Source organism: Barbus barbus (genome assembly GCF_936440315.1).
Source record: "Barbus barbus genome assembly, chromosome: 45".
NCBI classification, from domain to species: domain Eukaryota; kingdom Metazoa; phylum Chordata; class Actinopteri; order Cypriniformes; family Cyprinidae; genus Barbus; species Barbus barbus.
Genome location: NC_136723.1, coordinates 25,157,615 through 25,185,114, shown reverse-complemented (window position 1 = coordinate 25,185,114; position 27,500 = coordinate 25,157,615). Strand labels below are relative to the sequence as shown.

The 27,500-nt window shown below is 35.1% G+C and overlaps 1 protein-coding gene across 4 annotated transcripts in view; it reads right to left on the bottom strand.

Moving 5' to 3' along the window:
- The window catches only part of LOC306864288 (netrin receptor UNC5C-like), a 224,251-nt gene that overhangs the window by 94,927 nt on the left and 101,824 nt on the right, over nt 1-27,500 (bottom strand). For all 4 annotated transcript variants that reach the window (XM_079408211.1, XM_079408212.1, XM_079408213.1 and 1 more), the window contains exon 3: nt 16,729-16,872. In XM_079408211.1, coding sequence (XP_079264337.1) covers nt 16,729-16,872 — 144 coding nt within the window. The remainder of the gene's footprint in view (nt 1-16,728; nt 16,873-27,500) is intronic.

The following is a 27,500-nucleotide window of genomic DNA, read 5'->3' as shown; positions in this document are numbered from 1 at the left end:
TGAATTTAAATTGTATTTATTTATGTCTCTAGTAAGTTTCATCTGTGTGTGAAGACCGTGAATGAATGCTCAGAAGTGAAATAAACTTCAACGGATTTTCCCTGCTCAGGGAGTAGAGAGCAATGAACACTGTGTAGGGAGCATGTCAATCAGAACACCGTTCATGCACAGTAGCTCTCTTCTAACGAGCTGGTTATGTGAATCAGGTGTGTTAACTAAGAGAGACAAGCAAAAGGACTGGAATTGGGAACTGCTGGGCTACATCATGTGTCATTCACCAGTGAGAAAACGTTATAGTACAGTTAGTAAAAGTACTAAAATACCAGGAAGGAAGACATTTCTTGGTCCAACACCTTCCACATAATATATAAATACAGATAAATACATTTAGACCACTTCACTTAATGATTGCTATCGGGACGTGAAGAGACGTTCAACCAGCATAACAAAAAATGTTTCTGAAGACAATCACCTATGGCACCTTTAATTGTTTATTTTGCTCTGTTACTGATCAAATTAACATTAAGCAAACAAACTAAAATATCTGCAACATCAAGCAACTGCACAAAACTAAAACATCAGACAAGCTGAATAAATATTTTATTATTACTCTTTATTATTAGTGTTTTATTACCTTAATTATATGTATGTTTGCACTATGTCTGTACTTTCTGTACTGAAGCTTCTGACACCACAACGAATTCCTTCACGCCACGCTTATAAACACTCATTTAATACTGTATGTATATTTTACAGAGGTAAGAGGAAAAGAAAATGCCATCAAAACTTTTCTGAAGACAGTTCTCCTCAGAAATACATTCATAATAACCCCCATCCCAATTCAATATTTATGGTTTTCTTCCATTTCGAGCATCTCAAACAATGAATGTGTTCTCTGGTACAGTATTTTATCTGCTTGCACGACTATTCTCTCCTCTTCATCTCTGTCTTCAGCGCATCTTTGTAATATCATGATGACCACTACATTTGTGCAGTGCTCGAATTGAATCAAGTCTTATGGGGGGTCCCCACCATCAGACTTTTTTTTTTTTTTTTGGTGGGGGTGGGGGTTAGTCTCGCAATATACAATTTATACAAAATAAACAATATATTTGATCATAATATGCATAACTATATACTATTTAATGTTGCATAACAAAGAGAGATAAGCTACTATTCTTCTTTTAAATGGCTTACTCCAAGTAAAAATGTCTGAGGGACCCCCCTAAGTCTATTTTTTACTTCTTATGGGGGGTCCCTAATGCCTTATGGGGGGTCCCGGATCCCCCCAGCCCCCCTTCAATTCGAGCAGTGCATTTGTGTTACCGAATGGTGTCCTGTCAGGCATAACCTTCCCGCGCTGTATATGGACCATTTTTGATTTTTGTCACACAGTGTCTACACCGGACGCGCCGTGCTGCTACAGTCTAGTAGTCTGCACTGGACGCCACAAAGTGACTATTGCAAATCATTTGAACTTTGTGTCAGTATGTCATGAATAGAATGATGCATCAGTTTTACGGTCGGGATTTATCATGTTGTGCCGCATCCCGTGTAGACAGCATCATTATAATGTTCTATATTGTATCATGACGGGCCGCTTGCGTCCGGTTTAGTAGACACGTGTCAGTTTAAATGCCGGACATGCGGTGTTGCCAGATATTGCTACGAAAAACAAACAAAACTATCTAAAAAGAAATAAACCACAATGAGTCCAAATCTTGAGTAATGGAAGTAATATAAAAATATCGCTGACCCTAACCTGATTCTGCCACTTCCCACTTTATTCACTTCCTAAATTGTCAATAGTGGAAAAAATCCATAGATGCTTATAGTAAGTGTCCCTGGCAACACGACTGAGGCTGCGCCTAACCTGCCTTCCGTTTCCACTATACTCTCTCACACATACATATATTCTTCTCTTACATATACATATTCTTTAGACATACATGCATTTTCTTCTTACACACATTTATTTTTTATAATATTAAATGTATACTTTGAATACATTTGCATAAGAGCAAAATGTATAAATGTGTGCGTAAAATATATGAATATAAGAGTTAAATATATGAATGTGAAAGGAGAATATAAGTGTGTGTGAAAAGAGAATATAAGTGTGTGTGAGAGTAGAAATGTATGTGTGTGAGAGCACCAGAATGAATTATGGCTTGTACGGCCCCTCATACAAACACACACACACACACACACACGAATTAAAATGTTAATTAAATCTAAAATATTTTATAATCTATACTATAAAATACATAACTATGTAAATGATATACAATTCTAAATTAAAAAATACTGCAAAAAAAATAATAAAACAAAGGTATATAAATAAAATATTAAAAACTATTATAGTTTTTTTTAAATAAACAAACTTACACAATATTAAATTTAAAAAATATGATTTTTTTAAATATACATGATAAACTTTAACATTTTTTTATGATAAACTTTAAATTTAAATAAAAAAAATCAATTTTAAATATTCTTGAATCATTTTAATTGAAAATATACTACAATATAGATACATATTTTTTACTTAACTATTATAACCCTTCTCTCTAGAGTTAAGTTATCGTTTAAAGATCTTGAGAGAGCCACGCATGCCCTAGTCTTTAGACTACTGTAATTCTTTATATGTTGGTTTACCCCAGTCTTCTATATCTAGACTCCAGATGGTTCAAAATGCTGCAGTTTTTAACTGGGACTCGCAAACGAGACTCTGATCTTGAAGACTTTAAACTGGTTACCAGTGCGTTATAAAATTGATTTGAAGATAATGGTATTTGTTTTTAAATACTTAAATGATCTGACTTAATAAAAGAAAATAAGCCAATAAGATGTCTACTACTCTTTGTCTCAGCCTAGATCACAGCTAAAGGCAAGAGGTGATCGTGCGTTTGCAATAGATGGACCGAGGCTATGGAATAACCTTTATCTGTGAAAGCTTCAAATTCTGTCTATGAGTTTAAAACTAAATTAAAATCTTATTTTCTTACCTTGGCTTTTTAAACTTTGTATGTTAAATTATCTTTTGATGTTACTGATGTTATTCTTTTCTGGTTTTTATTTTATTTGTACAGCACTATGGTCAACTGCTGTTGTGTTTATCTGTGCTTAATAAATACATGGATGAACCCTGCTTTTCTCTGACCAGTTTCATTTAAAGCATGTGGATTTTCCCTACAATATTTGCTGCTTATCTGTCGTCAGAGTGCTTTAAACATTTATCATCGGTCCATGATGGGAAAACAGTGTCATGATGACAAATGGGTTCAGATTCATTTCTCTGTGAGTGATAGAAACATCATAAACACAGATTCACATCCGGCTCAGTGTTTCTTCTTATTGCTAGTTGTGCATCACATGTGTCTCAAAACCTCCATAGAAAGCTTCTGTATTAGTGTGCACAGCTTCACAGCACAATGGGAAAGTGCAAACCAATCTATGATATATGGTGTATTTTAATCATATAGATGTTAATAACAAAGATTAACTAATAGCTTAATTCATAAAACTTTGCAATGTTTTTGCTTAGTTTTACTGAGCATTTTTAATTGCTTTGAATGTGTATTCAACTACTACTACTTATAATAAAAAAATCTAATTATATTAAATGTAATATAATACGTTACCAATTAAAACCTACTTCATTCCTATATGCACATTGTATATAAATATTGTGGACAATAATTTATATTTGTCAAAATATGAAGAGTTTTGCAAAAACAGATAACTCAGTATTTGAAGCGTTCAAAAATCATGTTTTTATTATGTTATCATGTTTTTTTTATTATTGTGCTAGTAAATAGCTGTATTTTTTAGTTATTTTTACTTAATCAAAATAACCCAACTGCAGTTTGATTGAGATTAATTGGAATACACAATGAAAAAACATAACTTTTGATGAACTCTTGAAATGAACTCTTCATATAAAGCTATAAAATTATTTCTTATAATAAATAATGTTGATGATGACAGCTAAAAATAATAAAAATATTTTAAAATATTCTAAATAGTGCTGAGCAATGATTAATCGCATCCAAAATAAAAGTTTTTGTTTATATAATATATGTGTGTGTACTGTTTATATTTATGTATAATGTGTGTACTGTATATTTATTATGTATATATAAAGACACACACGTACAGTATATATTTTGAACATATTTACATGTATTAACATGCATATATTTATATTCATATAATTTATATTATATACATATGTAATATATAAACAATATATTTTTCTTAAATCTATACAGGCATGTGTGTGTATTTATATAAACATAATAAATACACACAGTACACACACATATATTATGTACACAAAAATTTATTTTGGAAGATTAATCGTTGCCCAGCACTAATTCTAAACAGAAGTTATAAATATGTCTATAATCAAGCATAGTTTGAATGGGCATTGTTTCCATGCTCAAAATGGTAAAATAAAAGTAAAATAAGGCCGTATGATCTGGCCATATTGACTCATGTGCCTGTCACTTCTCGAGCTTCTTTGGCTCCAAACAAATCTAGATTACTTGTCACTTCTGTGCAACCAAATGAGAGCAGGGCAGACTGACAGCGATTGGCTGAATGGGCTGTCAATCAGACAGAGGGGCGGGTCTTTGCTGCTGACAGTGATGGATGAGCGGCGCTCCCACGCTCTCCTCTGGGCCTCCTCTATCTCTGTCTGTCTCCTCCACGGCCGTCCAGCTCCACAGAGGACGACAGATACAGAGAGACTCTAATAAAAATCCAATATTTCCCACACGCGGTGGGAGAGGAGAGAGCAGGAGGCGCTCCATCAGTTCTGCTGGAGGTGGAGGACGTCAGTGTTATATAGAGCACAAGTCTCAGCGCTCATCCATCTGCGCTCGCAACAGAGATCGACAACACGCTACCTGAAGAGAAAATGACAATCAAGGAAATCCTATTTAAGGGCCGTCAGTCAGCAGCCATCATCACAAGTACAGCGCCATCCGCTTGAGTGAGGAATGACAGGAATATCAAAAACCACTACAATTAGAAAATGATGCTTTTTCACAGAAATCTCATGACTATATTTAACTTCTTTAGCTCAGGTTTTCAGGCTAGTGTATTTAATGAGCATGTAGAGCAATCTGTATTTAAATATAGTAAATTAAATATTTCAATAAAAATAACTATATATAACTATATAACTATATATATATATATATATATATATATATATATATATATATATATATATATATATATATAATATTTTAACAATACATATATTTTATTTTAATACTATATATAATATTTTAACATTTGTTTAAATAAATGTATTATACATTTTAGTTTAGTTTTTTATTTACAATATTTTATTGCATTATTTATTAATATGCTATTTAAAAATTATATTTAAATAAAAACTAAATTACAACAACTACATATGTAATTATTTTTTAATATTTGTACATTTACGTTATTTTATTTTAAATTATATATGATCTCATTTATATATTTAATCATTAATATTTTTAAATTATAATGTAATTAATTATTTTTGTTATGTGTGTGTGTGTGTGTGTATGTATATATATATATATATACACACACACACACACATACACACACACATATATATATATATATATATATACACATACATGCACACACACACACACACATATATACATACACACACACACACACACACACATATATACATACACACACACACACACACACACACACATATACACACACACACACACACACACATTCAACAAAATTAATAAATAAGTATTTGCCAAAAATAATTAATATATTACTATTAAATAAATAGTCACAGGTGTTTTTACAAGTGAAACTAAAAAAAATAAAAATAATTAAAAATAATTAATAAAATAAAGAAATCCAAGGCAAATGAGGCTGTTTTTATGAGATTATATTGCTCTCTCTACACACATGCAACAGAGAATTTGCTTAAATTTGGACTGGAGGTGCAGAATCAATGAACCAAATGAGCAGAAACAGGAGACGCGTTTGCTGGAGTCGATGCGCTGATGATAAAGAAATGTTTCATACATATTTGATGGATGGATTATAATAGGCTAAGAGTTATGAAACAGAGGCAGTGCTTGTTAACTCAGTGTGTTATAGTTGTGTTTGACAGAAACATGCGGTTTGTGTGTGTTGGGTTGCCGTTTCAAGCAGAAGCCCAAAGATGTGTGTTTGTCCTCATGATGAAGGGTCTTATGGGACGTTTGGATGGGTACAGTATCCCAAATGATCCTCTGAATTTGAATTACTTTCACAAACAGGCTGTTTGGTACATTATATTTAAAGAAAGATGTGATATAAAAATAACTGGAGTTGTTTTGTTATTTTTCATGAAGACATTCAACAGCAGCATCCGGTTCTGTCAACCGTCCTCATTGTGGAATAATGAATAAACAATAATAGCATAAATGTAAGAATGGCCTCATGCCTGTTTTCTGATCTGAGGTCAGTAAGCAGATGCTGTAAGATCCTGTGGAGAGCATCATTAGCGAGTCTCTCGCTGTTTGTCACTGAAAAGAGGAGAGGGTCGTACAGTGAGACCGAGAGACTGTCGCTGTCTGAAACACAGACAGAAAACTGCCTGCGGCCGTCACACACTACAAACCAAGGTCAAGCAGAGACAGACACACACACACACACACATCAGCTGCTATTAGAAGAAACACAACTTTATTCTGATCAGTAATTATATTCACTGATTGATCAAAAGACACTGAAGAGCCACATTCACCATCAGATCAAACGATCTGAAAGAGAATAAACGGTTTGCTCTTGTGACACACACACACACACCACACACAGACAGAGCACCTGTCATACAAATATCAGCTATTAAATAGTGCCATAAATTTGACATATCAAATGACAAATGTTGAGTTTGAAGTTCTTTTAGACTGCCTGTTTTAATAAATCACATCAAAAATAGATTCAAAGATTTGTTTGCATCACACCAAAATGACTGAAATCTGCAATTTATTAGGCTGAGGAAAGAATATTAAATATTTATCTGCACAACTTTAAAAAGTATATATATATATATATATATATACACACCGAAAGCGCTTGCTAACTGGTGCTGCTTCATCACGCATCAGTTATCTCTCAAAGGCAGCAGCAGACGTTGCACAAGTTGCAATAAATTACAATCCACTACACTGAAGTTGTAAAAACCTCAATATTATCTATTTATGGTTTCCGAGATGGGGGAAACGTAGGGGGAATCGCGAAATCCAGTCATATGGAATTTACTGTATAACGCGGAGTCACGGAATTAGTCAAAGTTTGGATGAATTAATCAGAAGTAGGTCAGTACACTTAAATCGACTCATGATATGGACTATCTGTAAACATTAAGCTGCAAAAAGACTATTTAAATATGAATTCTGCATGTTCGGCGTGTCTCTGTATATGTGAATGGCACAGACGCGCGGTTTTGACACACACACACACACACACACACTGAAGTGCGCGATGCTCGCGGTGTTTTCCGCATCTGCCATGTCACTAAATGAGGACATAAATATATGAACATCATCCCCAGAACTGCTCTGAGAGTTACTTCATGAGCATTTGACTGTTTCGTTTGAGTAAAACGGTCGTCATATCATAAATAGGCTACAGAAACTTAAGAGGTCCTCATGGCAACCCGTCAAAATAAAAGTTCGGTTTATTTACTAATGCTACTACAATTATTACAACTTTTGTTTAAAAGAACAATCACACAATACGCTATTTCTTCCATGATTTAATTTTAATAGTAAACCCATTTGTTTGCCAAATTTGAGTTTAACTCTCATTTGATTAAAAGATAAATTAAGTGAATGTTTTATGCCTTCATTTGCACTGCACTGTAAATGAAAACTAATGGAAATTACTGTCACATAGGCCAAGACTAAGATACTGTCACATAGGCCAAGATTAAGATACTGTCACATAGGCCAAGATTAGGATGACGGAAATTGGGACATTTCAATAGGCTATTGAACCAAGTGTGCCTATAACAGGCTATTAGTGTTATAGTTTCATTAAAATAGTTGCGGTCTTCTTCGCAACTTCTACAATGGAGCTATGAAGACAATTAAATTATATAACTTATTATATAATTGCGCTTTTTAAATTAATCAACTGATGTGCATTAGATGATGAATTGAATAGTCCCCTCTTGTAGGTTATGATTTAGTCAACCGAAAATAATTAATGAAGAATTATGAGAGGTTATGCTATTACACATACATTTCTAACATGTAAATTATTGAAGCCAAATACTTACATTTCCCCAAGCTGTTTAGCTGTAGTATTTAGTATTCATAGGCTTAATCATGAAGCATGCAGTGGCCCCACTTTTAACTCTCTCTTTATATATGACCCTTATTGTAGATGGATGCATGGGGGAAGACAAGAGTAAGAAGTGCAACCAACACTAGGGAAGGCCATTTTTGTCAGAGCCCTTGTTATTCTTAATTTTGACATTCATTTTCATTTTTACACCAGACATATATATCGGTTCAATATATTGGTTATCGGTCTACTTGGTCTGTAATAATCGGTATCGGCCCTGAAAAACACATATCGGTCGACCCCTAATATATATATATATATATATATATATATATATATATATATATATATATATATATATATATATATGCATTACGTATTTTGAATCTACTTTTTTAAATTACAGTAGCTGTTTGGATAAAACATATATTTAACAATTTAAATAATAATAATAATTTAATGCAATAATGGTGAAAAAATTGTCTAAGATAATTTTTTAAGTAGATTTTACTGTGTTATAAGTGCATTAAACAATTTGAATATATTTTTAAAAGTTAGAATTGCTCTTTGGATGAAAAGCTTGCATAAAGCATTTTAATTTAAAGTTTAAATAATAATAATCTGAAGTTTTTATTGTGTAGCTTCAATATTTAATGTCAAAACATTGCGCAAAATGTAATGCAAGTAAACCTGGTTGTTTGGATGAAATAATAGGAGAAAAAAACACCTTTTGCTATTTCAGAGTAAAACAGAACACAGAATATCATGAGAAGGCTGAAAACCGGTTTCTCTCAGTTCTGTGACCCAGTGCTGTTTCCACACCAGTGAAAGTGAAATGAGTGTGTAGGAAACGGCTTTAGTCGCATCCGAGGCCATTACAGTAATAACAGTGGCTGAGTGGCTGTTTAAAGCATGAGTCAGTCGACACGCCGTGCTGCTATTGGCAGTTTAAACAACTCACACCAATTACCAGCGTTTTCATTCCATTACAGTCGTCCCTCGAGACGGGCCACGGCCACAATTAACTGCTTGTGTTCTGACACACGTGAATCCAGTCTGGAGTCAGAGACGGCAATAAATACTGCAGCTCTCCACCTTAACACCATGAATTCAGAAGAAAAGACAAAAAAAACCTAGAAACCACCCAGAACACCCTAGCAACCTCACAACAACCACTCCAAAAACTACTAGCAACCATATAGTAGCTGTTGAATCAAAAACACCCTGTCTTAGCAACACCCTGGCAACCACCCAGAACACCCTAGCAACCTCATAATAACCACCCCAAAAAAAACCCTAGCAACCATATAGTAGCTGTTGAATCAAAAACACTCCACAAATGTCTTAGCAACACCCTAGCAACCTCATAACGACCACCTCAAAACCCCTAGCAACCATATAGTAGCTGTTGGACCAAAAACACCCTACAAACTTATTAGCAATACCCTGGCAACCACCGAAAAAGACCCTAGCGACCTCATAACAACCACCCCAAAAACCCCTAGCAACCATATAGTAGCTGTTGGACCAAAAACACTCCACAAACTTCTTAGCAATACCCTGGCAACCACCCAGAATACCCTAGCGACCTCATAACAACCACCCCAAAAACCCCTAGCAACCATATAGTAGCTTTTGGACCAAAAACACTCTACAAATGTCTTAGCAACACCCTAGCAACCACCCAAAAAACCCCTAGCAACCTCATAACAAACACAAACTTTCAAGCATAACAGGACGATTTAAATGAAAACGAGGCACAGAAGTAAAGACGTAACATTGGCACTGCGATCACATGTTCCTCTGACTGACTCATTACATCCTGGAAAACGGTTTGAGGAAAGTTTCCTCGTCCAATCCATCTGAACAGTTTGAGCTAAATCAAAGCTCTCCTCAGTATCTGTTCGTTCACTGTACGCCGCGTGGGTTTCTCACATTAGCAACGAATGAAGAAAGCGGCCCAATTTAAAGCACTTTGGGGTTCTAGACAATACGCCATCCATATTTTGTGCCGTTCCTGCGCCAAAAACCTGAGTGGTGAATAATGTACGGTAGAGCCGGACAGGGTGGAAATGAGCAAACACACACGTTGAATTTATTACCGCCTCTAATGGGCCAAATGCATTACAATGCCATTTGTGATATGTAGCACTACACAACCTTTCTGCCTATTATAAATTAATGCAAGGCTGGAGACGATAGATGCTGCATTTCAAGAACACAAAAAACTTTCAGAAGAGAAGCTTTAGCTGCACGACAGAAAACACAAAAGATCAAATCAAATTACACGCAGCTCTCATTCTGCTGAATCTTACGACACACATCAAACATTCAGTGTATTTTATGCAAAAGTTTGGGTTGGAAGATTGCTTGATGTTTTTAAAAAGTCTTTTCTGCTCACCAGGGCTGGTTAATTGGTCGATAATACAGTAAAAATTGTGAAATATTATTTTCCCAATATTATAAATATTATGAAATATTATAAAATTCCACATCTGTTTTCTATGTGAATATCTGTTAAACTGTAATGTATTTCTATGATCTGCAGCTGTATTTCCAGCATCATTACTCCAGTCTTCAGTGTCACACGATCTTCAGAAATCATAATAATATACTGATTTACTGCTCAACAAACATTTCTGATTATTATCAATGTTGAACACAGTTGTGCTGCACAATATATTTTGTGGAAACTGCAATTCCATCCAGAATACCCTAGCAACCATACAACAGCTGTTTGACCAAAAATGCTCTACAGACTTCATAGCAATTCCCTAGCAACCATCCAGAACACCCTAGCAACCTCTTAACCCCTCAAAAAACCCTAGCTAAACACTTTCAAACCCAATCAAAAACACTTTAGAGACTTCTTAACAACACTCTAGCAACCACCCAGAACACCACAGCAACTGTTTAACAACTGCTGGACAACAAAACAGGCAAAATATTACCCTAGAGACTGTTTAGCAACCACCCAAAACAACCTAGCAACCTCATAGAAACCATCAAGCAACCCTGGTAAAATATTAGTGAGTTTTAAACATGCAAACATCAGTCAGATTTCATTCAATAATTTAACTTCAGCTGAATCTTACAAAGGCCTGAAAACATTCAATGTTTTATACAATAAATATTCTAAACAAACCCCTGACATCAAGTATTAAAATTCAGCGTGTAACTCACAAACACCCTGGCAACCACCCAAAACACCCTAGCAACACAACAGAAAGAAGAATGAAACACAGATTTCCTTTCTAAAAGTGAAGTTTGCTTTGAGATCTGCCACTGTATGAAATGCGTTGAATAAACCACACAACAAAGCGTCTCCTGTTGGCTTTGGCTTTGGAGGGAATCTCACAGCTTGTGTTGGCCGCGACGATGACGGCTCCTCTAAGCCAAACGCAGCGAGCAGATCCGCTCGAACCCCTGACCGCACTCGTGCTCCCATGAGCCTCCTCTGCCGAGCCGCGACCGCACACGTGGACACATGTGAAAACAATTACACTGAGTGCTTGTGTTCGGCTACTTGTGCTAAATTACACAGGTTAGTGAATTAAGGGCCATTTACATAGCTGAAGTCTCTCGTCAGCCGTGGCGCTGATGCTGCTGTCATTATCGCCAGTGAACCAATCCAGCATATGATTTGAGCTTTAATCTCTGAGTTTGCATCCAGATCAACATTCAAACCCACAAAACAGCCCTCAGTACACACAAGGGCTGTCAAAAGTTTTTCAAATTTTCGAATTTAAAATAAAAATCCACATTTGAATGCAAAATTTTCGGTGTGCGTCAGACAGCCTTATCAGTGGAACACAAGATGAGATGACGATGTAGGTGTCGTTGCATTTTAATGGGTTTTTTTTTTTAGCTTATCCAGTTGAACCCACTGGATGCCGCACTGTTCATTCAAAATATTGCGGAAAAAGAGAACATCAATGCGGAGAAGATCTTGTTTACGGCAAAACTGAAACCAAGCCGTTTACACAGAACGCATATTTATCACATTTTCTAGAGGGATATCCATCACCGTTGCACTCGTGTCTCGCACAAGAGGGCCGCATGTTTAGAAAGCATGTAAAATTAATGCAAGTTCGGCTTTTAAAAAACATATCTCGAGACTTTATGGTGTTTTTTACCCATCCCACTGCATCTCATGTTTTTATATTAAAAAAGTACTCTTTGTGATTGGTTTTCGGTCCTTTGTATTAAACTATACATACATGCATGATGTTGTTTTGTTTCTAATTGTTTAAGCAACTTAATTATATAGTTTATAACAATTACTTGAAAAATTATAAACTTTTTTCAAAGATAGTCGCTTTATTTGTTTGCTTTGAATAAACGTGCATTAGTAATATTTTGCTCGATGCGCCCTCTTGTGGCCTCAGGAGAGAAACCAAAAGCTTTTTCCCCCCCTAACTGAAATGATGCCTTTTAAATTTGAATATAATTAGAATATTGATAATATTTAAGGACACAATTCGAATTTAGTTTTTCAGCCAGTTTGACAGCCTTAGTACACACTGAGACTGGAACAGCATACTACGCTAATGATTGCTGCAGTATATATCATTTTCCCATATGCAGATGACCTACTAAATGTGCACACTGCATACAATAAATTGCATCCCAAAATGCACTGCACTGCACTCAACCTACTTCCAGTCTAACAACTGAAATGTGAACTGTGATTTTTAACATCTTATGATTCATTATTTGATCAGGCTGCAACATTAAATAAATATTTACACATAATTAGACTATAAATGCTCAAATTATTTGAACTGGGTGCCTCTCACTGAATTAAACATGCAATAGTATGTGAGAGTGTTTGAAATGGTTTGTCAGGGAATAGTGCATACTGTTTGACTAAATGAATAGTACAGTAGGCAGTATACTGCAGTGATTAGAACAGCGTACTTTCATTTCTGCTATATCCATATTTTGCAGAAATGGTAATAGTATGCTATTTTGAATATAGGTTGCTTGAAAAACAAAACTGCATACTGTCTCCATATTTCACAGTATACTGCAAGCTATTTTTTAATATAAAAATATTAAACCTCTTATTACTATATAACTTAATATTTCAGTTTTTATTGTATTACAAATGCTTAACTATTCTTAAAACTTTAATGTAATTCAATTGTAATTCAAAATACAAATGTTATGCATGTATATATACACATACTTTTTTTAAATTAAGTATTACGTTTTATGTATATACACTATAGTAAAATCAAATATATTTAATACTTTAAAAAAACATTTTACAAAATATATATTTTTTAAATACTTTGATGTATTTAAAAAAATAAAAATACTTTTATATATACTTTTTTTCACTTTTAAGTTGTGTGTATTTTATTTTATTTTATTTATCCTTTATTTTACCAGGATAGTCCATCTCTTCTTCCAGTGAGTCCTGGCCAAAAAACAAGCAACACAAAAAGTTTCACAATAAAACAATTACAAACACATAAAACAAACAAATATTTTGCCCTACATTCAGGTGATTACAAATACATTAAAAAAAAAAAAAAACAGAATTTACTCATAGCAAGTTTCCTTTAGAGTAGACCATAAAAGGGGGGAGTGTTTCCAGCATAATAACCCTCTGCAACTCGTTCCATAAAGAGGGAGCAAAAAAAGAGAAGGCAGTTTTGCCGAGCTCTGAATATACTCTTGGGACATTTAAAAGAAGTTTAGCAGAAGATCTAGTGCTGTAATTACAAGTGTAAAAGGATAAAAGACTGCAGATATACATTGGTAATTTACCTAACAAACCCTTAGTGATAAACAACAGCATATGCACTTTCCTTCTTTGAAACCAAGAGGACCATCCCAACAATTCATACAATATACAACGATGAGTGCGCGAGGAAGCACTCGTCACAAAACGTAAAGCAGCATGGTATACATAGTCCAACTTTTTAAGTGAAGATAAACCTGCATGCATATAGATCCCATCAGCATTATCTAACACTGAGAGGAAACAACTTTGTATAATTCCTTTCTTGCTTCAAAAGGAAAACATTTCTTTAAGCGAAAAAGAACACTCAATTTTAGTTTAAGCTTTTTTAAACGTTTTTCAATATGTACATAAAATCCCAGTTTGTCATCTAACCATATACCCAAGTATTTGTAACAATTTACTCTTTCAATAGATTCAGTGTATATATAAGAAAAATAAAATGCAGTTTAAATTTTTTTCCCAACACAATAACCAGCATCTAGCTATAAATAAATCATAAATTAGCATTTTAAAACAAAGTGTGTCTTATCATTTGGCAGTCTGTTTAGGTAAAAGAGGTTCTAAATAAAGGCTGTTATGACTCCCAGTTCACTCATCACACTGTAAATGGAAGGTCAAGTCAAGTGCATTTTTGGATACAGTATTTAATAACACTGTGCTCTAGTTGTATCTTGTGCATTTTGACAAATGCAGTATTTCAGTCAGGTGTTCCACTGTGACAGTAAACACACATCAGCGCTAGTGTGAGTAGTACAGTAGTGTGTTATTGTGAGTCTCTCTCTAGTTGAGTGTGTTGTGTGGAGGTAAATCACAGCAGTGTGTGAGCCGTGTTAAACAGCATCTGCGTCCAGATCGAAGCTCGTCCCCTAATAACTCACGCTGGAAGTGCCTGACGCAACGCGCTCACAAATCACGCTCACCATTAATATCCTCAATGAGAGCGCCAGCCTTCTACAGCTCCTGAACTTTACGGCATTTCCATTGATCAGCGATCCACAACAACAAAACGCTGCTTATTTATCGCTCTGGAGTGTTACTCAGGCCCTGATTAAAACATCAGTCACAGACGGGACGCTGAAAAAGGCTAAATGATCGCTGCTGTTTCCATTAGCCTCTGGAGAGAGATGAGTGTTTGTTAGGCACCGACTGTAACTAAAGCCCATGAGGAGATCAACAGGTCAACGAGGAGGAGTAATTAAGCGCCCTAACCAGGTGCCAGCAGCAGTTTTTCACTGAAAAAAGCAAGTACTGTACAGTAGGGCAGGGCAATATTTCCGTGTTTTTTAGAAATTTTTTAGAAATCGAGGAATCTCGATTTTGAATAGAACTATTACCAAACGTTAGAATTATTCCATTTGACAATATGCCCATGATAACCGTAAAGAGAAAATAATGATCCAACCGCATGTCGGAGCACGTGATTAAACGCTCATGTATGACACACTCTGTGAAGGACCACAAGTAGAATATATCGCTAGACACCATTCACAGTGTGTGCGCTTTTGTGTTGATAAAGATGCGACGCAGCAGTTGAAGAGGAAAAATGCAAGAAGATGGGAGTGAACTTCTTTTAACTTGAGTGGTGTGTTTTTAGAAAGCCGTTTCATGGAAGAGAAAACAATGGAAAAGCAATGCATTCGAATAAAAAAACCTGTGCAGAACTACTACTGTATGTCTGATATCTCATGTTTGCATCATGATGACAGACTGAAAGCTGCGGTTCATTGTTTTTACAGAACATTTATAGTTAATAATAGTCTACTGGTGGTATACCTTCAGTCATTTTTTAATTAACCTTGACTTTTGAGACTAACCTTGACTTTTGTTTTTCTTGTATTATTTCTGTACATATAATATAAATAATACAAATGTAAATACAAAGAGAGAAAATCTAAGAAAATCTTCTGCAGGGAATATAAATATTCAAATAGTTTTTTTAATTTAAAGTTTAAATTTTGTATTATATTTTTTATTTGTTTTATTTTTACTTATTAAATCAAATATAAAAAACCCAAATAAAAACAAGAAACAAGAAAAGAAAAACAAAAACAACAATAAAAACATATATATATATATATATATATAAAAATTAAACTTAAGATTTTTCCTTTTTTCATTTGAATTATTTTATATATGATTTTGTTAAGTATTTATTATTTTTATATTTAATTATTAGCACACAAAAAATTGCATAATATTAAAATATTTTTTTAAATACATGAGAAATGGTTATTTATTACAAAAATTTGCATAAAATGTTTACAAATACATTAAATATTTGCTATATATATGCTATATTTATTTTTATATATAGTTATTAATGCAAAAAAAATTCTAAAAATAAAATTATATTTTTTTAAATTATCTGTTATATGTATGATTTAAGTATTAATTTTTATATTTAGTTATTAATGCACAAAAATACCTAAAATTGCAAATTGCAAAATGTGAGGTCAGCAGCTGCATATAAACACCAGATTGGTGCGATTAAGGATGCGGCTTTTGTTAGCAACACTAAATGAGGAAAAACACCACAAGAATGTAAATGCAACACACTTCCACCAGAGGAAAGGGAAACGTCAGCATACACTCCTCCATGTCGTCCCAGTTCCTGTGTGTGTGTGTGTGTGTGTGTGTGTGTTTGGACTCACAGGCGATCCGGACGTGGGCTTTACGGCTCTTGGTGGTTCCTGCAGAGCTCCAGGCCACACACTGACACCAGAAATCCTCCAGACCGAAGAGCTCCTCCACCTGCTGACGGGTGATCTCGATACTGGCCTCCCGCACCACCAGACCTACACACACACACACACACACACACACACATATTAGGTTTCTGTGAATTGTGGGGACTTTCCATAGACTTCTATTACTTTTATACTGACCAAACTATATTTTCTATCCCCTAACCCTAAACCTACCCCTTACAGAAAACCTGTTTACATTCTTACTCTTTCAGATAAACATCATTTACTAATTTTAATAATTTTTTTCCCCGCCTGGGTCCCCACAATGTCAAAAAATGTCAGGTTTTACTATCCTTGTGGGGACATTTGGTCACTCACACACACACGCACGCACATACGCACTCTCACACACGCACTCTCTCACACACACACACACACACACACGCACTCTCTCACACACACACACACACACACACGCACTCTCTTGCACAAACACGCACTCTCTCACGCACGCACACACACACACACGCACTCTTCTCACACACGCACTCTCTCACGCACGCACACACACTCCCTCACGCACGCACGCACGCACACACACACACACACACACACACACACACAAGGATGTGCAGTCTAACAGCTCGCACGCGTGACCTCTGCCCGTAATCCAAGTGTTTTCTAAAACAAGCTGGTTTTTGTGAAGCCCTCAGGCAGGAATTTCAGCTCCATCCACTTAAAAAGAGAAAGACTGAATCTCCAAGACTGCCGGTCAAGATCGCATGTGTCCACAACAGAACTCATTTTCTAACTATTTCATTAAAAGCTGCGTGTTAGTGATTTTAACACACATCTGCTTCACGTAGCTATATAATTGTGGTAAAATCAGTGAATTTGTTTAGCTCATAAAAATGATAAAAATAACAATTATAAATATTTTAAAAATATATTCAATATAATTATGAAAATTACATCATCATTATTATCATTATTATTAAAACGAATTTTAACAAATAAATATTATAAAATAATACAAAAAATCTAAAAAAGATTTAGATTTTCTTTACTACTTGTACTGAAGCGTGCGTGAGGCTTCCGGTGATATTAATGTCTGCCGTCTCACTAAATGAGGACATAAATACATGCACAACAGCTCCAGAACTGCTCTGAGAGTCACTTCATGAGCATCTGACTGTTTCATTTCAGTAAAACTATCCTCATCATATCATATACACAAAGAAATGTAAAGGTATTCACAGCAACCCGTCAAAATAAAAGTGGTTTACCTTGAAGTCATTGCGGCAGAAATAACCTGCATTACTATTGTTCAGTAGAATGCATGTAATAGGCTACTACTAAAATTATTAAAACCTTATTTTTAAGGGATAATCAGACAATATTTCTGCAATGTTTTGAATTGTAATATTAAATTCAAAAAATAAAATTTGTTTCATTTTCTTTAATTAAAAGATAAATTAAATGAATGCTTTATGCCTTAAAAATTGCAATACACAACACAGAATTTCTGAGGGAAAAAAACAGGGCTATTGTAAGAATAAATTAAACTTGTTTTTATGCTTTCAAATAATTAGACATGCTAAACAGAATTTGGTAACAATAAAACATAAGGTTGGAAAAAATAACATTTCATAGGGCCCTAAATATGTAATTTTTGTTAAATTTAATAAATTCATGTTAAATTGTTCAAATTTCCTGATTTTAATTAGCTAGACATGCTTTTTGATTAATAAAAATTAATTTACAGTTTTTTACAAATCACTTTGCTACTATTTTCAGAACCTTGATGTCATTTTTCACAACTCTAGACACAAAACTCACAAGCAATGATCAAAATGCACATTTTTCAAAACTCTAACCCTTTTCTCAGTTGCTTGGATACAATACACATAAAACTTAGATCATTTGTTCATTCAACAAAAATCACCTGTTCAATATGACACAACTTAACATCAAAGTACTACTATTTCAAAAGACAATTCACACATTACATTTCAAACGAGCGTCTATTCATTTCCTTACAATGATCTAACTAGGGCTGCAACTAACGATTATTTTGATAATCGATTAGTTGGCCGATTATTCTTTCGATTAATCGGATTAAAAAAATATTGACCAAAAAAAACACTATTCCACATTCTGCCCAATGTCCTTCAAACAAACGTGACAACTGAATGCTATGAAAACATACAGTGCTTAATTTATTAGACCACTTAGCATAATAAAGAGAAAACATATTTTAGAAATTTGTCAAAAATTTGTTTAAATTTAAAAATGTTATTGTCATTTATTGGACATAATAATAAAAAATGTCCTCATAACAGCTTGCATTCTTGCTGGTATTGTTTATGTACTTTTTGACTGCAATTGGGTATCGCGAAAAAAAATACTCAAATAAAAAATACAAAAAAAAAAAGTGCTCTGGTTTTCTTTCATAGATAACAGCAATAATGATATTATAGCATTAAAAATAGCCTACTACTGTTACTAAAGAGCTTACACATATTGGAGTACTAACCAGTACAGAAAGCCGAAAAATGATTTTGGTTATCACCAATACTGTTACTTTAGAGCAGCAGTGGCACAAACCTTACATAAACACATTGTTAAACTTACATAAATTTGTTAAGCATTGTAAAAATTGAATATAGTTTAAACCTCTATTAAAAATTAAAATAATAAAGATAATAATAAAGAGGAATAAAAACACAAACTCAGTGTTAAGCAACAGGTAAGAGTAATGTTCTGCAGGAACTACTTTGATCACAGTCACCTCGTCATTTCTTTATCCTGTAAAAGGCCGTTATGGAGCGTCTCATGTTTATATTCAGACAGACAATTACACGCTGTTATCCCTTTAAAGTTCCTACTCTCATCAAATATTTTAATTTATTTTAAACCTTAAATTAACTTTCAACAACAGATAATTCAGCACAGTGGATATGTTTGCGCTGAAAAGCCTATTAATTGTCTCCCTCTCTACTGTGTTCTGTCCGTCTGACGCGCCGGCGCTCATTCTGTATTTTAAACTTAACACAGACTGTCAGGACGGACCTTTATGCAAAAATGGAAATGCTCGCGTGAATTTGTGGCATTTATAGATAAGGATATGACCGTAAACTGAAAGTTTTTGCGCTGAGAACGCACACGCATCTGTCAAAGCGCCTGACAGGGCAAGCCATTACTCTTATGCATTAACTTAAAGCTTAAAATAAAGAATTATCATGCTTTGGGCAGCTTGGATCACGTGCTTCTCCGGCAGAATCTCATTCTGTTTCCTCCACTATTTTTAGATGCATTTTGTCCATAGAAATGCATTACTCAGTGCCGTAATTTGACTAACCAGCTGAAGTTGGACGTGCACTGTGGGCAGACCCGATTAATCGATAATGAGAATCGTTGTCGATGATTTTCATAATCGATAATAATCGATTTTATCGATTAGATGTTGCAGCCCTAGATCTAACTATCAATTGATACAACTGCTCAACATGATAAGATATGACTGCATACCAATGTGTATCACAGAATAGGTGATGTGACCAAGTGTCTTCTTACTCTAATGTTCCCTGTAGAATTGTGACCAGGCCAAATAGTGGAGGCAGAGGCATAATTCTAACGGACCAACAAGAGCAGGCTGTGGTCGATTTGGTTCGGGCCAGAAATGATATTCGCCTTACAGAAATTCGCCAGCATATCTTGGACAATGAAGACATGTTCAACAATGTGGGATCCATAAGTTTGCCGACTATTGCACGCATACTGAAAAGGCACTAGGCATCTATAAAACAACTATACCGTGTGCCTTTCGAAAGAAATGCAGACAGAGTGAGGCAAATGAGGACTGAGTATGTTCAGGTAAGTTCAGTTTCAAGATGGCTGTTGTAAAAACATTCCCAAAAATTCTACATTGTACAGTAATCTCTAAATCTCTTTCCAAAATGTATTTTTAGAGGGTGATGGAGCTGGATGCTGATGACGACCATCACAAATTCATATATTTGGATGAGGCAGGTTTTAATCGAGGAAGAGAGGTCTGAATTTCATTGGCCAGCGGGCAACCATCCAATTACCTGGACAACGTGGGGCCAACATTACCATGTGTGCGGCTATATCAGAAGATGGTGTGGTGGGACGCAGACCTCATATTGGACCATATAATGCAGCTCTCCTTGTCTCCTTTCTTGATGAGCTCGATCAGGTTTGTAGAGCTGAAGTGTGTCATAAGCATGAAAAACAAGCTTATGGGGATTCTACACATTTAAACAATTCAGATAAGTTATCTATAATTATTTATGGAGCAGATGAAATACATATAATCATTTATTAATCAATTATCATTTTGACTTAACCCTTTTCTTTATTTAAAGGCTGAAATGTGAGGTTTACCTTTTTAGGAAACTTTTTCAAAGCTTTATTTGAACATTTACATTAGATATTTGAACATGATATTAAACTGTTGTCAGTCAAGATGTCATTTAAAATCCCAACATCATTGGTAATGTTATTGTTTTAGTGATTATGCAAACAAAAAGTCATTATTTGTTGTTGTTTTTTTAAATATAAAACTTGAAGTGATTTATGTGTCGGTACTTTGAGCATTTCCAGCACATTTTAACAATACCGTGATAATACTGATAACCGTGATAAATTGTGTCACTATAATCGTGATAAGAAATTTTCATACCATTACATCCCTACTCTGTATAATTGTGTATGTGACAAATAAAAAATGAATCACTGGAGAGGGGTGGGTTTTCATGTTATAAAGATCAGCTGATGGATCCATGAATCATATGCTGCCTTCACATGCTATCGGAATTATAGGAAATACGAGTTTCTTAATCGGAAATTTACTGCATGTATAGCGCGGTGAATGTTTTATATGATTGTCAACCAGTGGGTTGCTACATTTTATTCTTTCCGACATTAAATCACTTGACAAGCTCGTAATCACGACTTCATAAGTGGGAAATAGGACATTTCCGATAACACGTGAAGGCAGCAATATTCCTCCATTCTCTGACATCTCTGCTGGAATGTATCGTTCTTTACACTTTACATGCATGTTTTTGGCTGCACTGATAGAAAGCTGTGCTCTGTGGCACTCAGAAACACACACACAACACTGACGTGTAGAGATCATCATATGAGCGTGATCAAACACACACACACACAGATGGACTGCCAGGATGATTGAGCTGTTTGGACTTTTTCTAGCCGCATTTGGAGCGTCACGCCGGCCTGATCCTGTTTGCTAAACTCCTCTGATTATTGTTCATCTGGCCACTGGACGCTAAACAAATAAATGCGCTCACAGCAGTGGCCTTCAGCGACGCCTCGCTCTCGCCTCTACACTTTACGCCTCCAGCCATATATTTCAAAAGAGAGCTTCGACTAATCCGATCAGAAACATGACGTATTGCTCTCATGTCTCTCTGGATGAGGGTGTAAGAGGAGACGTTCAGCTGTCGTGTGTGCGTGTGTGTGTGAGAGTTTGTGAGTGTGCGTGAGAGAGTGTGAGAGTGTTTGTGTGTGCATGCGAGTGAGTGAGTGTGAGTTTGTGTGTGTATGTGTGTGTGAGTGAGTGAGTGGGTGCGTGTGAGTGTGCGTGTGCGTGTGCGTGTGTGTGTGAGAGTGTATGTGTGTGTGCGTGAGTGAGTGCATGTGAGTGTGTGCGTGTGTGTGTGAGAGTTTGTGAGTGTGCGTGAGAGTGTGAGAGTGTTTGTGTGTGCATGCGAGTGAGTGAGTGTGAGTTTGTGTGTGTATGTGTGTGTGAGTGAGTGAGTGAGTGAGTGCGTGTGAGTGTGTGCGTGTGTGTGTGAGAGTGTATGTGTGTGTGCGTGAGTGAGTGCATGTGAGTGTGTGCGTGTGTGTGTGAGAGTTTGTGAGTGTGCGTGAGAGTGTGAGAGTGTTTGTGTGTGCATGCGAGTGAGTGAGTGTGAGTTTGTGTGTGTATGTGTGTGTGAGTGAGTGAGTGAGTGAGTGCGTGTGAGTGTGTGCGTGTGTGTGTGTGTGAGAGTGTATGTGTGTGTGCGTGAGTGAGTGCATGTGAGTGTGTGCGTGTGTGTGTGTGTGTGTGAGAGTTTGTGAGTGTGCGTGAGAGTGTGAGAGTGTGTGTGCATGCGAGTGAGTTAGTGTGAGTTTGTGTGTGTATGTGTGAGTGAGTGAGTGAGTGCGTGAGTGAGTGCATGTGAGTGTGTGCGTGTGTGTGTGAGAGTTTGTGAGTGTGCGTGAGAGTGTGAGAGTGTTTGTGTGTGCATGCGAGTGAGTGAGTGTGAGTTTGTGTGTGTGTGTGTGTGTGTGTGAGTGCGTGTGAGTGTGCGTGTGTGTGTGCGTGAGAGTGTATGTGTGTGTGCGTGAGTGAATGAGAGTTTGTGAGTGTGCGTGAGAGTGTGAGTGTTTGTGTGTGCATGCGAGTGAGTGCGTGTGAGTGTGAGAGTGTATGTGTGTGTGCGTGAGTGAGTGAGTGCATGTGAGTGTGTGCGTGTGTGTGTGAGAGTGTATGTGTGTGTGTGTGTGTGTGTGTGTGTGTGCGTGTGTGTGTGAGAGTTTGTGAGTGTGCGTGTGAGTGTGAGTGTTTGTGTGTGCATGCGAGTGAGTGCGTGTGAGTGTGAGAGTGTATGTGTGTGTGCGTGAGTGAGTGAGTGAGTGCATGTGAGTGTGTGCGTGTGTGTGTGTGAGAGTGTATGTGTGTGTGTGTGTGTGTGAGTGAGTGAGTGAGTGTGCGTGTGTGTGAGAGTGTATGTGTGTGTGCGTGAGTGAGTGAGTGCATGTGAGTGTGTGCATGTGTGTGAGAGTGTATGTGTGTGTGTGTGTGTGTGTGAGTGAGTGAGTGTGCGTGTGTGTGTGTGCGTGTGTGTGTGTGTGTGTGTGCGTGAGAGTGTATGTGTGTGTGTGTGTGTGTGTGTGTGTGTGTGTGAGAGTGAGAGAGTGTGTGTGCGTGAGTGAGTGAGTGCATGTGAGTGTGTGCGTGTGAGAGTGTATGTGTGTGTGTGTGTGTGTGTGTGTGTGCGTGTGAGTGTATGTGTGTGTGTGTGTGTGTGTGTGTGTGTGTGTGTGAGAGTGCGTGCGTGCGTGTGAGTGTGTGAGTGAGTGAGTGCGTGCGTGTGTGTGTGAGAGTGTATGTGTGTGTGCGTGAGTGTGTGTATATCTGTCTGTCTGTGAGTGTGTGTGTGTGTGTTTGTGTGTGTGTGTGTGTGTGTGTGCGCGCGTGTGTGTCGGAGCCCAATGGGCCCCAGAGGTGGTTTTTGGGCACAGGTTGTGATTGGTTTGTGTGGCCAGCGGCTCCAGCTCGAGTCGTAAAGCTGCAGTAATCCTCTATGCTAATGTTCTGCTCCGCTCTCCTCCATCCAGCTTCTTCTACATACTAATTGCTTGTTGCTTCATCTGAACACATTTAAAATCACACGTGTGCTTGACTCTCTCACAACGTAAAAAAAAAAAAATGACAATGCTTTTTATTTATTTATTTATTTCTAAACATACAAAACGCAAATATTTTGAATTTGGTTTATTTTAATCAATGAGATTTAAATTACATGAAATGGAAAAGTGTGTTTTTTTTTCAAATACAGCATGCATTCACATAGATTATAAACAAATTATTCAAATATAAAAATCAATAAATTGTTATCCTAAATTCTAATTCATTAAAAATTAAATTTCACTATTTCAAGTTAAAAGTTCATGCAGTGTGACAAATTGAAAGTACAGACATTTCTAAATTAGTAAAAAAATATATATATAATAAGTATATAATATATAATAATATAAACATATCTAAATATAAATTATTATTTGAATTTTTTTTAATATAATTATATTTTAGTTTTTTTTTATAATTCTAAAAATATTTTCAAAATTATAAAAATAATTATTATAAAAAAAAAAAAAAATTTAAATAATTTGATCGAAGATTCGCATGTGACACTACAGGACAAAATGTATGGTATTGTAGAATAATAATTATTTTATTGTAGAATAAAAATTATACATATATGTATAAATAAAAAAATATATATAAATCATTTTTAAAATAATTTAACATTTAACATGTCACACTGCAATACATAACTTTCATGCTATTATAGTACAATAACTTCTTTAATATAAAATCTAAATAATTAAAAATTTAATTTAAAAGTATAAAAATATATCTAATTAATTACAACTACTAAATTGTTTAATAATAAATCGCTTATTATTTCTTTTATAATAATTATGAAATATTATGCTTAAAAAATAGATGGAATTCATCATTTCTTTCCTTTCTATCTGGCTTCCTATCTACCTATGCACTGTATTTTATCTATAATGATTTTCTATTTTTAACTGTTTTAAATTCATTTTAAATCTATTTTAAATCATTTTAAAAGTTTTTAAATTCCTTGTTTTATTGTAGTGATTTTTTTTTATGATGATTTTATTTCCTGTTATGTAAAGCACTTGTAAAGAAATGTGCTCTATAAATAAACTTGCCTTGCCTAGACCATAAAAGCTACAGTAATAATGTGAACCAGCAGTCAGATAAGCATTAGATGAGCATTTAGTGAACTCTCACTCAGGTCCAGGTCCATTCTGGTACAAAACGACATCCAGTACACGCAGCTCAAAATCATGTTTCTCTCAGAAACACGTCACTTTATGGAAGCGAAATGAGTTGCAAACTCCATCTCATGGTGATGTTCTGTTGTAAATCCTGAAGTGAAACGATCCAGCAGTTATTGTAGTGCACACGTCACACGCTGTAGAAATGAAGACAAACAGGCCTGTATTTGCTCTCTAGTTATTTAGCCGCTTATTAGGATTAGGAATCTAGAGCTGGCACTGAAATGACAATTCTAATGCGCTGGATAGAGCTCACATTTCTCACACATTCTTCCTGTCCTCCAAAGCCAACAAGCACTCCAACTCGCCGTTATATTTGCATCAAAACGGCATTATATTGGAATCTACAATGCAGAAAGGCTTTATTGGAAACGCGGCGTTCATCTGCGACCGAATTATTCCCGAGGCCGTCATTCAACTCCTCACAAACTCATTTCAGATGCTCACGGACGACACATCGAAGTCTGGCCTGGAAACCATGGCATGAGGAGCGTCGTGAAGCGGTTTGATTGAGGCAGAGGCCCGTGGGAACGGCTGCTCAGTGACCGCAGCGCGATTGACCCTGTTTATGAGCCACTATCAGCTTCAATAATTAAAGCCTGTGTGATGCTGGAGCTTCAGCCCAGAGAAATACTGTACTGTCCTGTTTTAAATCATTCAATTCTTTTGAATATGGCAAATAATAAACAATAGTGTTATAATATTTTATCATATATAATAATACTTACAATACAAAAAAAAGTCAAATTGTTTAAATAATAATATTAATATAATTTTTTTTACTGTATATTATAGGAATTGATGACTGATTGCACTTATTAGAAAAACATTTAAATTCTTGATGAAGGAACTCTAGATTAAATTATAAATATCAATTTAAAATATAAATCATAAAAAAATTAATCTAAAAGTAAAAATGTAAACAATAATTTTTACATTTTATATATTTTAAAATGCTTATTAAATTTAACAATTGTTTATTTTATACAATAAATTATATTATATTTATAAAATAAATTATTAGAAATAATACACAATTCTAAATTGCTATTAAAAAATTAATTAGGTAAATTATTAAATATTAAAAACGTATTAAAAATATAAAAAAATAAACTAAATCTTATACAATATTTAATGTAAAATAATATTGAATTTGTAGATATACATTGTAATTTTTTTAAATATAATTGTATCATTTAAAATGTTTATTAAATAATATAATTTTATAATTCATATGTGAGAAAAACTAATAAATTAGAAATAATATGTAATAATAAATAAAACTAAATACTGATTTTAAAAAGTAATAAAAGTTAAATTAATATAAATATAAAAGTATTATATAAAAATTACATAAATATTATACAACGCTAATTTTCACTATATATATATATATATATATATATCAGTTAAATTTACATTTATATATCAGCTATCATACTGATTCTCAATCTTCACATAAAATGACATGACATAAAAAAAATTATTGGCTAGTGAACTGAAAACGGTGGACTAAAAAACTGCAATAAATACAGACTTTATGAGCACCAATCAAGCATCTGGCTGAACGATGACCTCAAAATCCTGTCATTACGCAGCGGGTGACTCCTGTACGCCACGCTCTTATTACCACAGAAATGATGATGAAATAATTTTCCTGCCTGTTATACATTACGTCTCCTGTGTATGACACGATGCATTATTGATCAGGGCTCTGGTTCTCCTGTATCGATCTGCTGGAGATGGACAGCTGGATCAGGCCGAGGGCGTCTCGATCATCACTCAGCTCTGTGGTGTGTGTTACACATAATGAACTCAGCCGGCTGTGTGAGAAGATTAACGGTCAGACGCTCCTCACCTGACCTCTGCTGCCCTTCATCTGATGCTGGCCCTGTTTACGTCTTCCTATCACTTTATTTTACAGTCCTGCTCCACATACTATGTAGCTACCTTATATTCCAAGAACTTTCTTAGGCAGGTACACTGTAAGTACATGTAAGTACACATACTGTAAAATAAAGTGTCATTTTTACCGTTTTTTTTTTTTTTTTTTTTAAATCAAACTGTCAGATTAAGTGAAGAATTTGTTTTACCAAATTATTTTATTT